This window comes from Rhineura floridana, chromosome 9, assembly GCF_030035675.1.
Source record: "Rhineura floridana isolate rRhiFlo1 chromosome 9, rRhiFlo1.hap2, whole genome shotgun sequence".
Classification (NCBI taxonomy): domain Eukaryota; kingdom Metazoa; phylum Chordata; class Lepidosauria; order Squamata; family Rhineuridae; genus Rhineura; species Rhineura floridana.
This window is the reverse complement of record NC_084488.1, coordinates 91130719-91145405: the sequence shown is the minus strand read 5'-3', so window position 1 is coordinate 91145405 and position 14687 is coordinate 91130719. Positions and strand designations below refer to the sequence as shown.

At 39.1% G+C, this 14687-nt stretch overlaps 2 protein-coding genes across 5 annotated transcripts in view; both read left to right on the top strand.

Annotated features, from left to right (window-relative positions):
- Positions 1-7794, top strand: part of SEC24B (SEC24 homolog B, COPII coat complex component) — a 52513-nt gene extending 44719 nt beyond the window's left edge. For both annotated transcript variants that reach the window (XM_061585420.1, XM_061585421.1), the window contains 7 exons: positions 224-334; positions 1248-1423; positions 2244-2381; positions 3591-3695; positions 4060-4152; positions 5465-5568; positions 6624-7794. In XM_061585420.1, coding sequence (XP_061441404.1) covers positions 224-334; positions 1248-1423; positions 2244-2381; positions 3591-3695; positions 4060-4152; positions 5465-5568; positions 6624-6738 — 842 coding nt within the window. In that variant the 3' untranslated portion in view covers positions 6739-7794. The remainder of the gene's footprint in view (positions 1-223; positions 335-1247; positions 1424-2243; positions 2382-3590; positions 3696-4059; positions 4153-5464; positions 5569-6623) is intronic.
- Positions 7795-13059: 5265 nt separating this feature from the next.
- The window catches only part of MCUB (mitochondrial calcium uniporter dominant negative subunit beta), an 88692-nt gene continuing 87064 nt past the window's right edge, over positions 13060-14687 (top strand). The window contains exon 1 of one of the 3 annotated variants that reach the window (XM_061585408.1): positions 13060-13370. In XM_061585408.1, the coding sequence (XP_061441392.1) occupies positions 13224-13370 (147 nt within the window). In that variant the 5' untranslated portion in view covers positions 13060-13223. Of the gene's footprint in view, positions 13371-13419; positions 13444-13607; positions 13830-14687 lie in introns of those variants that run through there. The other 2 variants (XM_061585411.1, XM_061585409.1) reach the window with 2 other exon arrangements.

Below are 14687 nucleotides of genomic sequence, written 5' to 3'. Positions count from 1 at the left end.
TTTAAAAAAAGATGTTTTTAAAGGTTTTTTTAAATGTTTTTAACGTTGTTTTGTTTTAATGTATTTTAAGGTCTTTTTATGATGTTTTAAAGTGTTTTTAGTGTTTCTGTTTGCTGCCCTGGGCTTCTGCTGGAAGGAAGGGGTGGGATATAAATAAATAAATAAAAGTAGTTTAGCAATAGTTTGGATTTTAAAAGCATATGATTTGTTTGTTCTAATGCAGGTGAACGGAGAATTAGAGTGCATACACTTTGCTTGCCTGTGGTGACTTCATTGACAGATGTTTATGCTGGAACAGATGTACAAGCAGTTATATGCCTCTTAGCTAATATGGGTGAGTTGAGAATTAGTGTTGAGAGAGATTTGTTGTTGTTGTTGTTGTTGTTGTTGTAGCAGCAATCACAACTCAAAGAGTGTTGAGAGAGATTTTCTCCCCATATTAATAAAAATTCACATTGTACCTTTATCACCCGTAATTAGAAAAGCAAATGATGGTCAAAGGCTTAGAGTGTGTTTAGTACTGCTGGAAAAAGCAGGAGAAATTCAGTGTGGATGCTTACAGAGTAGGGGTGAGGAATCTCCAGGCTCTTGGAACTGTGGATCTGGGCTGCAGTTCCCCCTTTTCAGACCTCTCCTCTTGTATAGGACCTGGGGAAAGAAGTATTAATCCTTCCTGTATATATTTGAGGGGAGTTGACATCTGGGTAGGGCTCCCCACTCCCCAGCATAGGTTTATGTGGATGCCTTGTGTATGTGGCTGTGGCTTTGGCTTCACTGGCACGTAGCCCCTGAAAGATTGTCCATGAGAGAATGCAGCCTTTCGGCTGAAAGATTCCCTATCTCATGGTAGTAAATCAGTCTACCAAGAGCAGAAGTTGCTAAACTATTACCTTATTAAATAGTTCATATTTAATAAAAATTGTTTTTAAAACTACATGATTAGATGGGTACCCTCGAAATTATGAGGTATAACTTACGGTCCACTCTCTTCTCAATTTAAATGTTTATTATCTGTCCAGTTTCCAGAAACTAGTTGTATCCCTGTCATCCTGTATCATAACATTTTGTGCAAACCAAAGGTTTTGTCAGAACAGTAGTCTGATTTGACTCAGATGTTTAGTACCTTCAAGGCAATTTAAAGAAAAGATAATATATTATCCAATTAATGTGTGCACTGGTATGCTGTTTGTTTCCCCCTTTTACCATAGTTCCTTACGTAATTATTTACTACTATTTCACTTCCATAGCTGTGGATCGATCAGTTTCTTCAAGTCTGTCAGATGCAAGAGATGCCTTAGTGAATGCAGTGGTAGATTCACTGTCTGCATATATGTCAACTGCATCAAATCTCCAGCAGTCTGCTTTAATTGCTCCAAATTCCCTCAGGCTGTTTCCTCTGTATGTTTTGGCTCTCTTTAAGCAGGTACTTCATCTGTATAGTAACTAAAAAAGACTTCAAGTAATTTTAAAGCTATGATTTAATGACGGAAACGTTAGTGAACTATATGAAAATACCTAGTTTAAATACCTACCTTCTACCTTATTTTTTTAAAAATGTAGGACATTGTGCATCTTAAATTTGTGTAGTGCTTTGTATAAGCAGCCTAAACATTAGGTTGCTTAAAAGTTAGAACTTCTCAGAATGTAGCTAGACTCTGGATTTTTTTTAACTATGTCCTACTCATAGTAGACCCATTGAAATGAATGAACCTAAATTAGTCATGTCTGTTAACTTCAATAGGTCTGCTCTGAGTAGGACTAGCAGGGAATACCACCTTCTGTAGAGAGTTGTTTGTCAAAACTGTTCAACATACCTGTTTTTAAAACTGAGCACCTATAGACAGTGCATAATACTGTTTTGTCATAACAGCTAAGTGAGATGTACTAGGTCTTCACATCTGTCAAAAAAGGATGGAATTGCTGTTTTTGAAAGGCTGTTGTTAGCCCTGAACCCAATGATTATATAGTTAGTTCCAAGCATCTAGAGGAATGTTGGTGGTGTGTTTCTAACATAGCAGTCACATGCCCCATACAAGTCTCTTCTTCTTCTTTTCCTTCTTTGTTTTGAATGTGAGCATAATGTCACGTTTGTGGTTTGGCATGTGTCTGCCATTCAAGGTGGATTGAAATAAAAAATTCTGCTGGACATGCCTATGACCTGAATATTCCTAACCTAGCCATGATATTTGTCTTGATACATATAATATAAAAGGGGTTTCCTAAAGTGGTAACTTTTTTTACAGAAAGCATTTAGAACTGGCACAAGTACACGCTTGGATGATCGTGTATATGCTATGTGCCACATAAAAAGTCAACCTGTGGTTCACTTGATGAAAATGATATACCCCAATTTATATAGGATAGACAGACTTACTGATGAGGTATGTTGCATTTTATATTGCTGTGTAATATGTAATTATTCCTCCTCCTGCACAGGGATAACCTGGCCACTGTTGTATATGTGGTGGTAACATCCTGATTAGACAGCTGTAATGTGGAGCTGCCTTTGAAAACAACTTGGAAACTATGATTCAAAATACAGCAGCTAGCTTTTTTACAGGGGCTATTTGTACAAACATTTTGCAGTTTTAAGAGAGCTGCACTGTCTTCCTGATCCATTTTCTAGCTTAATTTAAACTACTGATTTTAAACTTTAAAGTCCTCTATGGTTTGGAGTCCAGGTGTCTGAACGATCATTTTCTGCTGGATGAACTTGTCTGATTGTAACTCATCATCTATGGCCCTTCTTTGAGTACCTGGTCATTAGAAATGTTGGTGGGTTGTAACCCTGTCTACAGAATGCTCTCTCACAAGAGTTTGTCTGGCACAGGATCTGTCAGCCTTTAGACTCCAGGCAAAGACCCTTCTATTTACCCAGGTGTTTTTAACCCTGATTTCTGCTGTTGTATTCCCTTTTGGTTGTTTTATTTATTTCTTGCAATTTTTACTGTTGTGTGTGTTTGTTATTTTTATCCTATTTTTAATTATCTATTTTATGTTATCTTGGTTTTTTTTTAAAATGAAAGGCAAAAATATTCTTTTAAATGATAGCTACTTCAGTACATGTTGAGAATAAGGTGCATTTCTGTTTAAGAGTTCCCAGTTTTTTGCGTATACTTCTTTTTGGGTGGTCTTTAATATAATCTGGGTGTTAGGAATTCATATGTTTTGGTATTTTATGTCTTCAGAATTGTGGATGTATAGATCCAAAAGTGCATTAATTAATTATTTAACAGTGTTAAGTATCTGAACTCTATTAGGAGCCTCCTCACAATTAGCAGACCTGATTGAGGCCATTTATAGATTTTTTTAATGTTTTATCCCAGATATTGTACTTTTTGAGGCTTGTCCTCAGACTCGGGTTTAGTAAGCCATTCTCTGCTTCTTTGCAGTTAGTGGCAACTCTGAGTTCCTTAACATGACCTATAACTTAAACTCCAATTTCATATTTATTGTGTTGCACTGTCTTCAAAGAGTGTTGCTTAGGGTGAGTGCGTGAGCCCAGCTCTTAACTGCAATTATTACTGCAGTGCTACTGCATTCTATATCCACTTTGTGTAGCAGATTTAATTTTAAGTTTCTTATTATAGGGTGCTATACATTTCAATGATAGAATTGTACCTCAGCCTCCTCTTCAGAGGTTGTCTGCAGAGAAGTTGACAAGAGAAGGGGCTTTTCTTATGGACTGTGGCTCAGTAAGTTGCACACTTGGGGCTCTGTTCTGTTACCTATATGTAATCTTGTATCTTTTTAATTGCGCCCAACCTATAAAGTAGTTGATGATGATGATGCATTCTTTCATGAATCAAAAATTGCTATGTGCCCTTCATCACAGTGATTTTAAATTCTTTAAAAAATGCTGCAGTAACGATCGTGAAATGGGCTGTAAACTTAGTTTCCTTATTATAAACCACCGGGTATCTGTTATGAGTATATCATCATTATGTAAATGATCATGCACTCTGAGATTGTTTTTTAAAAGTATACAATCTTGAGAGAATCCTGGTTATGTTAACCAAATATGTTTACTTTGATGACATTGTTCTTCATCTATTTTAGATATTGTACATTTGGATTGGAAGAAGTTGTGATAATAATTTCATAAAAGATGTCCTTGGATATCCTAATTATTCAGCTGTTCCTCAGAAACTGGTGAGACTTTTAAAAAATACATCTCATATCTGTAGGAAACTTGTCATTAGCGTCATCAATAGATTTCCTTTTCTGAGTTTGGCCATGTGATCAACGAGGTATTGGGCACCAGATCCTTTTGATAGTCCAGCTGTGGTTCATAGAAATATTTTGCTTTTTCCACTGTATTCTTGTTTTGGAATTAATAACCTTTAGATGTGAAAGACTTCAGTCAGCCCTTTGAACAGTCTTGAAATTAGAATTCACAAGAGCAAGAAATAACAAACATGCGCAGCTACTTGCCTTCTTGCTCATGATCCTTTAGAGTATGCAGCCTGCACATTGCCCACTTTTAGTAATAAGCTCCTATATGTGGTTCCCATGAAAAGACAGGCATACTTATGGAACCCTTCTGTAGGTATGGAATCCAGTTTCTTGTTTGTGTGCATGAACAGCAGGATCTGTTGGTCTCCATGTATATTAATAGCTGCATGCACCACCTACATCTAGCCTCCAAGGCATTAATTTACACACACAAGAACACTATGCCAGAGAGATGTGTGACTGTGCGTTAGCCTCTGGGGCTGCAATGGAAGGCCCTTTATATGAATCTGAATATTAAACATGGTATCCACTTCCACAAACCCCAGGTAGCCTAGGTTTACAGGTTGGTTCAAATCAAAAGAGCTTTGAAAGCCTAAGGTGAGTGTGTCAGACTGTGTCCCTACAGACTCTACCAAGTCTCCTGTTCTTATTGAGGTGGGGCTAGAAGGGAGGGCAAACGAGCCAGCTAGAATGATGTGCTGAGATTCTGAGCCTTGTAGCAGTTGGATATGGAATGGTCAGGGTGTACCAATCCACTGGCTGTTCCTTCGTCTGTCCTTTTGGGGACTCCCCAGTTTAGTGTGTGCCTTGCATCTGTGTAACTTAGTCCTACACATAAGGAATGGATTATACCGTGCTTTTTTGGTGTAAGGAGCTTTTTGTAACAGATTATTTCTGAAGCACATTATTGCTTAAATATTACTTACATTTTCAAATACTGAATTTGTATGTGGTATAAACAATACACTTGATTCCCCCACCTCAATTATTCTGACAAAACAATTAACTAATTTTATTTTGTATTTGTAGCATTTTAAGCTGCCTTGAAAGAGGTAGGATATAAATAAAAATACAGGAATCAATATGGATAATAGAACAAGTAAATTATTTGGTGATTCTGATGCTGTTGAATTTCTGACTTAACAGAACACATCTCTAGTGCTTAATTGAAGTTTAACCTAACTCTTTCCTCAATACAAGATGATAAATAATATTTTAATACTTCTAGACACAGCTTCCAGAATTAGATACTCTTTCTTCAGAGCGAGCAAGGTCTTTTATATCCTGGCTTAAGGACAGTAAACCTCTAAGCCCAGTACTTCAAGTAATAAAGTAAGTATCTGCACATAATAAAATAAATATTAGTAGAATGATCATTGGGTGACTTCAGTAATTTTTTAATCCACAACAGCTCTTTGCTTCTTTTTAACTGACATCTTGTGTTAATTGAATCTTTTTATAAAATGCATTTAGCTCTATTGGATTCTATTGATCCAATGAGTGTGTGTGCTTTAATGCACATACAGATCTAATGTTTTATTGATTGGAGGAAAAGTTGTAACTTATTAAATGTTCAAAGCTCCACCTGCTCATTGGAGCATTATTGTCATAATCTGTTGACTTTGATAAGGGTAGAGAACTGATACTTGGTGTGTCCTGGGGCCAGGAGTGGGGAATCAATATTGTTCCTAGCAAAAGTGACTAAAACAGGGATGGGGAACCTGTAACCCTCCAGATGCTTTCCAAATCGAAAGAGCCCCACTCAGCATGGTCAGTAGTCAGGGAAGATGGGAGTTGTGGTCCTTCAGATGTTGAACTACAAATTCCCTCATTCCTGGTTTAAAGTCATATGATGAAAGTGGAGTAAATAGCTAAGGCTGCCTTATCTGGGGTTGGCACTTGGTACCTATTTACACCTGTTCCTCGGGGTTAACAAGAGCAGTATACATATGGCAAAAAACAGATATGAGAATGGTTTAGGAATTCCAGTAGCAACTGGAAACGTGATACAGTGTTAGACATGGGACAGTTTGTGGAAATGGGGGCTTAGATACCTGGGTGCTATTACCCTACCTGGCTTCACCCCAATGCAGGGCATATAGAATGGTTGGCCAGCTGTCCCTTCTCTGTTCAGTGGGTGTTTTTAAACGTCATATTGATGGTTACTAAAATATTATTGACATATGATCAAATTCTGAAATAATTTGCTATTCTGGCTTGTACTTCTGAGGCCTGACTTGATGACACTTGGAATATTGTATTGGCTGGGGGTTGCTTGCTGTTGTCTGTAACCTGTGCCCCGTTAGCACTTAGAATTGTGAATTAAAGCCAGTAAGCCATGTGCAAATTTTGGAAGAAATCAATACAATGTGTTTTTCCCGTTTCAGAGATGAAAGCCCTGCAAAGGCAGATTTTCTTCAACATTTAGTTGAAGACAAGACAGAGGCAGCATTCTCATACTATGAATTTTTGCTTCACATTCAACAACAAATTTGTAAGTGAGAAGGAAGAAACAAACAGCCCCCCAGTTCTACACTTCTTATACAAACATCAGCTATGAAAGAAGTACACTGGAAGTGATAAACAGGAATGCGTTCTTCAGCATCCATATCTAAAGCTTTTCAGCTAAGAGGACAAAATACACATTTCCAAAGGAATTGTACAGTTTTGCTTCAGTATAAAAATGATGGCTTTGATGCAGTTTTAGTACTATGTTTTTAAGTTTGTATGCGTTTCCAATAGGGCAACAATATGGTGCTTCTGTTTGTTTAAAGCTGGTGAACTTAAATAGCGATGTGGAATAGTATTTCTTAATGAAATCTATAATTGGAGAGCTTCCCCCTCCCTCAACATTTAGTATGGTAGCCGGATTATTTCCAGCAGAGATGCCAAAGTGCAGTGCTCCATGCTGTTTATATGAATTTGTAAAAGAGAAAATTCATATTTGAAGACTTCACCATTTTCCCTGTGAAGACTATAGAATTTCAATACAGCTTATATGAATTGTAGAAATGAAATATATATATAGTGTACAGAAGTATTGACATTTGTAAAGAAATTGTAAAAATGTAACTACAGACTATGAGTCGGTTAGTGTGCTGCAGTGTTGGTGATTCGATGACAAATCACTATCTCACTTAAAGAATAAAGTTGACTAATGCATATTAAATCTGAATCCACATAGGAAAAATGCAACTTTGTAATCCATTTAATCAATCCTTTTATGTGGATTTATTTATGATCAGCTAATTAAAAGTATTTTGCTTGATCATGTGTTTTTATATCTACATGATTACTACATTTTAGACACTAATATTGAATTTGGCCTGCGGTATTAAAGAATGTTTAGTATTTTATTGTACAGAATTCTGGGGAAAGGGTAGGTGGAAATACTGCTGAATTTGGATTGTGTAAAAGATATAGATGACTTGTGACACTACTTGGCAGTTGATAGTGTCTTTTAACTCTGGTTTACTTTATGTACTCTGCAACAATTGTGGTTCTGGATCTTTTATTTTCTCTTGTCACCATGAGACATTAAAGAAAATTTATATTTCACTTTAACCTGGGAGTTTCTTCAACACGTAATCCAAATACTGGCACACATTTATCTAACATTTCTGTGTTTACTTGAGCCCTTTATGCACATATGGAGAGTCATGTCTGTATGGCCTACTGCATCACAAATTGAGTTTGTTTAATTTTTTAACAGTTACAGTAATGGGACAAAATTATATTTAAAAGCAATGCACTTCTTTTTTTAAATGTCAAATATTAATATACTCACAAATATATATCTGTGTCCCAGTATACTTTCACCTGTGCACAATTTGTGTATGCACCAAAGGTTGTGTTGTTTTTATCTTTCATACCTTTTTATCTTATGGATGAACACTTGTGGCTACATTTGCCTTAATGTTGCAAAAGCATGCCAAAGGATTTCTTAGAAGAAAATCACCTGATTGTCCAGCTTTATTTATGGCACATTTTAGTCTGACTAAGAATGTTGTATTTCAACAAGAAGCAGTCATCTAGCATTTTAAAGTTAGCATTTCCCATACTTGATAAGGGGCGGGGGGGATAAATTAGTTGAATTTATTTTGGTAACGAAATTAGCTGATGATGTATGTCATATGGAGCCATAAATATGCCAGATGTATTAGTGTGATCTTAACAAACAATTGTTTTGGAATAGAATGTTGCTTTTGGAGCTTAGTGCTGAATATCCAAAAAACATCCAAAGCCATGATGTTACTTAAAGTTCTATTCTTCTATATTTTGTATATAAAAATTGTTACAAAATATTTTTGAGAAGTATTTGCTTTGAGTAAGGTTCTTGCTGCCTGTTGCTTGGAAAATAACTAGGAATAGATAAAGATTTGCTGCTCAGTCAATGGAAGGCCTTCTGTTCTCAGGTAGGATTCCGACCTAGTGGATATTTGCACTGGAAGAAGGGGGAAATGATTATTGCTGATTCCCCCTGCAGCCCCCAAGCACTACCTTCTGTGCTGTTCCAAAGGGTCCCCCAGCCTTCCAGAGCAGCTTTTCCAGGAGCTGAAGGGAGGAAGAGAATTGGTGAAGTATGGGTGGGATCATTTGAGTGTGCCATACACTGTTAGCTGATACTCAGCAAGAGTAATCATAGGAATTTCTATAAAGAAAGAGCACAAAATCAGCCTCCTATGCATCTGATATAACCAGAAGTCCATTAAGGCCAGTGGAATTTATCTAGGAGTAAGTGTACATAGGATTGCTGCCTTACTTCTCCTGCTATACTTCTTTAGCCATAGCAATCAGTCCTAAGATGTTTTTAGTTAGGCTGCAGTAAAATTCTCAAAGAACAGCCCAGATTTGCATCTGAAAACTAGCTCTACCGTCTAGGAGATGATTGATAAGCTCAGTACCTGATGAGCCTGGCTGCAGTTGAAGTCTACTACAAGCTGAGCCAAGGAAGATAGATTTACTGGATAGTCCTGAGTGGGTTTTTTTCTGTTGCTGGGAAGCTGATTGTACTGAAATACAGTACCAAACAGTTGATATCCCAGGTCCCCTGTTGATGTTTTTAAACAGTCCTCTATCTACTTGATCTTTTGCAAATGCTGAAGTGTTTACTGCTGTTGTATTTGCATAAGATTTTTGAGTGCTCAGAGCACTTCACATGATTAATCTTGTTGCAATCTTTAAAATCTTGTCTGAGTATTATTACCTGCTAATATTGCCTCTATACAAAAAGCAAGTGTGAATGTATGAATTTGGGAGGCATTTTTAAAATATTGAAATTCCTGCCAGAACACTTTAGGTCATATTTTATATGAGTCAATATGATTGCAGTGATGGTTTTGTGCAGTGCTACACCATGCAACAGACATGCACGCAGAAATGAAGATAATGTCTTTGGTTTTCTAAGCAATTAAGGGGATTGCATGGGGTTCAGGTTGAGAATGGAGGAGAAAAGTGGAGCTATCAGGCAATAACAGGAGGAAGACGACAAGAGAAGGGGCACAGGGTGAGGTGTTCATATGTGTGTGCACATGCGTGTGCACACAAGACATCGGAAAAGGCATCCAAAGGTGTAAGGTGTTTTTTTTTAAAGCAGCTTCACAGAACATTGATCAGAAAAACAGGTGCATCCATTGTATTAGAAAGGCAAGACTATGTTTTTTAAAATTTGAGGAATGGAATCCAATGGGTGTTGCTTCACTACCAGAAGGCTTCCGTCAGCAGAATGAAGAGGGAGGCAGGTTTTGGCAATTCCTCTTCGTCCTCTGCAGTCTCTTATGCCCCACCACCTGCTCTAGACTCTAGAGCAGCCTTTCCCAACCAGTGTGCCTCCAGATGTTGGACCACAACTCTTATCAGCCTCAGCCAGCATTGCCAATGGTCAGGAAAGATGGGAATTGTGGTCCAACAACATCTGGAGGCACACTGGTTGGGAAAGGCTGCTCTAGAGGGTTGTGGATCTTCTAGAGTAGATTTGAGAGTCCGTGGGGGACTGCAGGGGACAGGAGAGGGAATTGCCAGAAAATTGCTCCCTGTTCTGCTGATGAATGCCTTCCATTATTTTTTAATTATTATGTATTATATATTTATTTTTTCAGAACTCACAGCAACTTCTTAACAAGAATAAAGCTTCCATTAGTTGGCTCAGCGCACATGGTATTCCACCCAAGTTGTTTGATTTGTGAACAAACAAAACTTTTATTAAAGTGTCTGCCACAGCTCCCAGCAATTTTCAAATGGCCTGTGGTTAAAATAAATGTTTTGAGAACAGCTGTACTGAAGTAACGCGGAATCCCGTTAGAGGATTATAATATGTTTTAATAAAATGGCACGTATGGATTAAAATGTATAAATTTAGGATTTTAAATTTATTGCTTAGGCAAATGGTTAAAGATTAATTTCCAACAATTAAATCCATTAGATTCAAGCAATTTTAAATGAAAATCAAGCTGTGGCTAAAAAACAGTAAAGCTATTGCTGTTTTCAGTCACAAAGGTGGTGCGAGGTGTTAATCAAAGTAAACAAGAAGAGAATGCTCCATGCAGATTTCTACTGAACTGTCTTGAAAGTTTTATGTTAATCTGTCCAGCTAACGGAGTTGTCTCCAAAATTTATCATATCCTTGCTGTAATAGCAGGCAAGACAGAAGGAGGAGTTTGAGCAAAAAGAGCGCAAGTGCCTAACTTCCAGTATTAATTTGTTCTGTCAAATCATAACAGTAACATGTCTTTTGCTGCAAGCTGGACTCAGAATGCCCTGCAAAGATAAATGTCATAGAACAGTGGGGGGGGGGGTATTAATGTTCAAAACCTCTGGCTGATGAAGAAAGCAACACAAGGTGACAATGCTTTTTATATTACAGTACAATTATTCCAAAGTCTGGCAGCCAGATTGAGAAAACAGTCACAAATGTGATATTGTCCAGATAGATTGTTTTAATTTATAGTTCGAACTGGCCTAAAGAGGAAAATTTGGTGTGTTACTGATAATACTAAAGGATGGAGCATGTAGTGGAGAATTTTTTCTGGGAGCAGAGAATTGCAAGAGGGGCAATTGTGTTTGAGGCAAGCTCCTAGCCCTTATGAATGTGTTTTGAAGTAAGCTCAAACGTGTTCAGGTGAATCTGAAATCAATGGCAGATTAAGATGCCACCTTGTATTATTTCTGTCACTCAGAAGCAGAAATATAATAAAGTATACAGAATATACATTCATACAATATTTCACATATATTATCTTGTAATTTTTATAACAATCCTAGTGAGTAGCACTGTCAGATGTCTGGCTTTGGCAAATTTTGGGGTTAAATATCAGGCCTATCGGTTAATCTGGCAGAGCTCTAACCTTAATGAGTTCTTCTAAGGGTGTGGGTATGCCAAACTAGCTGTCACCTATTTGTGGTAATGATTGCACATAAGCAGCAGTCACGAGTAGTGGATTCCCATGACCACTGTGTTGCTAACTTGCTGAACAGAGGGAGGGGGGGGAGCACATTTTAAAAGTATCTCACAATTCTCTTCCCCGCTCCCAATAAAAATATCAATGTTCATACTTTTCCCCATTTCTATAGGCCTTCACATCTCTGATCTTGATCACTGGCCTATACAACCAGGCCCAACCCTCACATCCTATTGTTGACTTTCCAGAATGTTAAACCCTGTGACAGCACCAAGCTCCACTTCTGGAATTCTAAACATGGGGTGGTAGAGAACTGGTAACCTTGCAAGGGACAGCCTGCTGTTATTCAGCCTTTCCTCTGAGTGTGATTGTTAGATTGTAGACCCTTCGGGGTTGGAGCCTTTCCTCTCACACTTTGTAAAACTGTACATAGATGGCATAGTGAGTGTTGTTTCTGCTGCTTGCTCTTGCAATTTTTTTTCTTTACTCTGAGTCTTCACAGCTCACAACTTCTCACAACTGCACCCAAGCCAAGCCAATTATCAGAGTGTTGGCTATGTATTACTTCCAGCGTCAGAGGTATTTTGCCTCCATATACCAATTGTTGAGGAACACAAGTGAGGGAAGAGTTGGTGGGTTCAGGTCCTACTTATGGGCTTCCCATAGGCCTGCTGTGAGAATAGGATACTAGACTACATGGGCCTTTGGACTGATCCAGTTAGGCCTCTTATGTTCCTAACCACTATTGCAGTTTCAGGTAACTATTTCCCTCATGCATTTTCATTTAACCATCATACTCTAGCTAAACCAAAGTACCTGTAAGTGCATAAACACATATTTCTTCCCCGCATTACCCTTCCTTTCCCTTCTTTTCTTGTCTCACTGGAGTTGAATTTGGGAACGCTCTTCCCTAAAGACATTCCCAGTCAATGAATTTTGTGGTCAGTGGAGGAAGATGAGTTTGACTATTGGCATCAATAATTACAGTATTTTAGCTCTTCAGAATTGTAGTGTTTTAGCTCTTCGTTGTGTTTTTGTTTTTATTTTTTTAATGTAATTATTATATTTGAATTGTGATGTTTGTTTTATTGTAAGCCACTTTGAGACTTGCAAGATGATAAGTATATTAACAGTAACAATAAATAATGCAGATTGTAAGGTCTGAAGGGGAGACCAGTCATTTTGTAAAGGGCGCTGTTCTCTTTCTCTAGTTTTACAATATTCCACTCAACGCGATTTTCACCTGAGCGTGCACACGATTATGCCAGAGAGCAGAAATTTCTTAACAGCTCGAGGCATCTTGTGTGTTTTTTTCAATCTCCCAACCGGTTTTTATTTCTTTTTTGTCGGCCAAACAAATGAGACGGGGGGGGGGAAGTCCGAAGAGAAGAAGAAACGCCTTCCCCTTTAAACCGGCCCTCTCACATTCTTGGCAGCGGCGTTCGGAGAGCTGGCGACGGACTCCTTGGGCGGTGCAGCTGCAATTACTGCCTCCTTCGCCTTCCGCGCGCGCTCAGGGCGGGACGGCGGTTGCGCGCCGAAACGCCTTTCTGCTCACACTCAGTCCTGCGAAGGAGAAGGCGGTGGAGGATGTTCCCTGTAGCCAAGCAGTTGCTCCGGGGATGCAGGAGATGGCAAGCGTCTCCTTCGCCTCAGCCCCTGATGCTTCTCGCCCTTCCTCTGGAAGGTGGAGGGAGAGGACAAGGGGGCTGTTATGCCCAGGCGGACCGGGTGCAGGTGAGTGGATGGAAGGCGTGCCCCCACCCCCGAACAACGGCGACCTCCTCTTCTTTCAGGGTTCAGGCCTGAGGCAAGTAACTTCGGAGCGCACGCGCTTCTCCTTCTTCTCGGCAAGGCAGACGCTTAGCTTGGGCATCTGTTGCTGTTTCGCTTTTTCGCGTTGTTGGAACTTTTGCCGCCAGCGGAGACTCGCTCGCAAAAGATGAAGTTGCAGTTGGCTTTGGGATTGGTTGAGGAGGGGGAAACTTGCCGCTCCCGTCCACGTCTTTCGCGTTCTAGGCTGTAACCATATTTTCCGACTGGGGGAAATGCAGAGAAAGGGGAGAGAAGCCTTCGGAAGTGCCAGGCGTTGCACAGTATTCCTGGAGAAGTTCCCTCTCGCTACTTTGGATTCCTTTTGTTGATCAGATCCGTTCTCCTGCAAGCTAAGGAGAGAACCCCAGGCTGACTTCAAAGGTAGAGAATAAGTAAGCAAGCCCCATTTAAAGCAAAAGCAAGAAGTCAGCAATTATCTTAGAAACTTGGTAACCTATGGTCTGTGTGTTTTCCAATGAATTTTACAGTGCAATCCTAGGAATATTTACATGGCAGTAAATCCCGTTGTATTCTGTGGGACTCACTTCCTTGGAAGTGGCCTTTTGTAGTCTTGCGGACTATCCTCAAGACTACAAAAGGACACTTTTGTGGTGCATGCCCAGTTTATAAATAAGAGAGCATATGTGTACATGCTGTCTTCCTCTGTACTTGGAGTCACCAGTGGGATTTTAAACCTTAGGTATTAATAGCTCCTGCTGGGAGGAAGGGCGGGATATAAAATAATTATAATAATAAATCCTTGCCATCCATTAAAACCATTTTAAATCACTGATGGTGTTGAGAGTCCTACCCTGCCTTATTAAGATATGTGTGCACTGCGAAAAAATATGTCAAAATGTCACCCTCCTTACCATTTGTTGTGAGCATTAAAGAGGCAATGTGTTAACCTGCTGGTGATAACTAAGAGAGGGCTCTTGTGTAATCTTAGAAGACTCCATTTTAATCAGTCTCCTGCACCAGAGTGCTTCACTATCAGGAAACCTGTGGGGATGGTCCCATAAGAGAGCAGTTAGTTCAGTTAGCTGGAGCAGTTGTTGGCAGCTTATTCTTTTTTCCCTTGTCTGTTGCTCTTTGTCATACCTTCTCATCCACCCCCACAGGTTGTAGAACAAGCTTCCGACAGAGAGAAAAGGGCAGGGAAAGAACTCGTACTAATCGTTACAGCAGATAATATAGCAGTAAGCCTTTGTGGAAGTTAGTGCATGTTTTTCCCCCAGC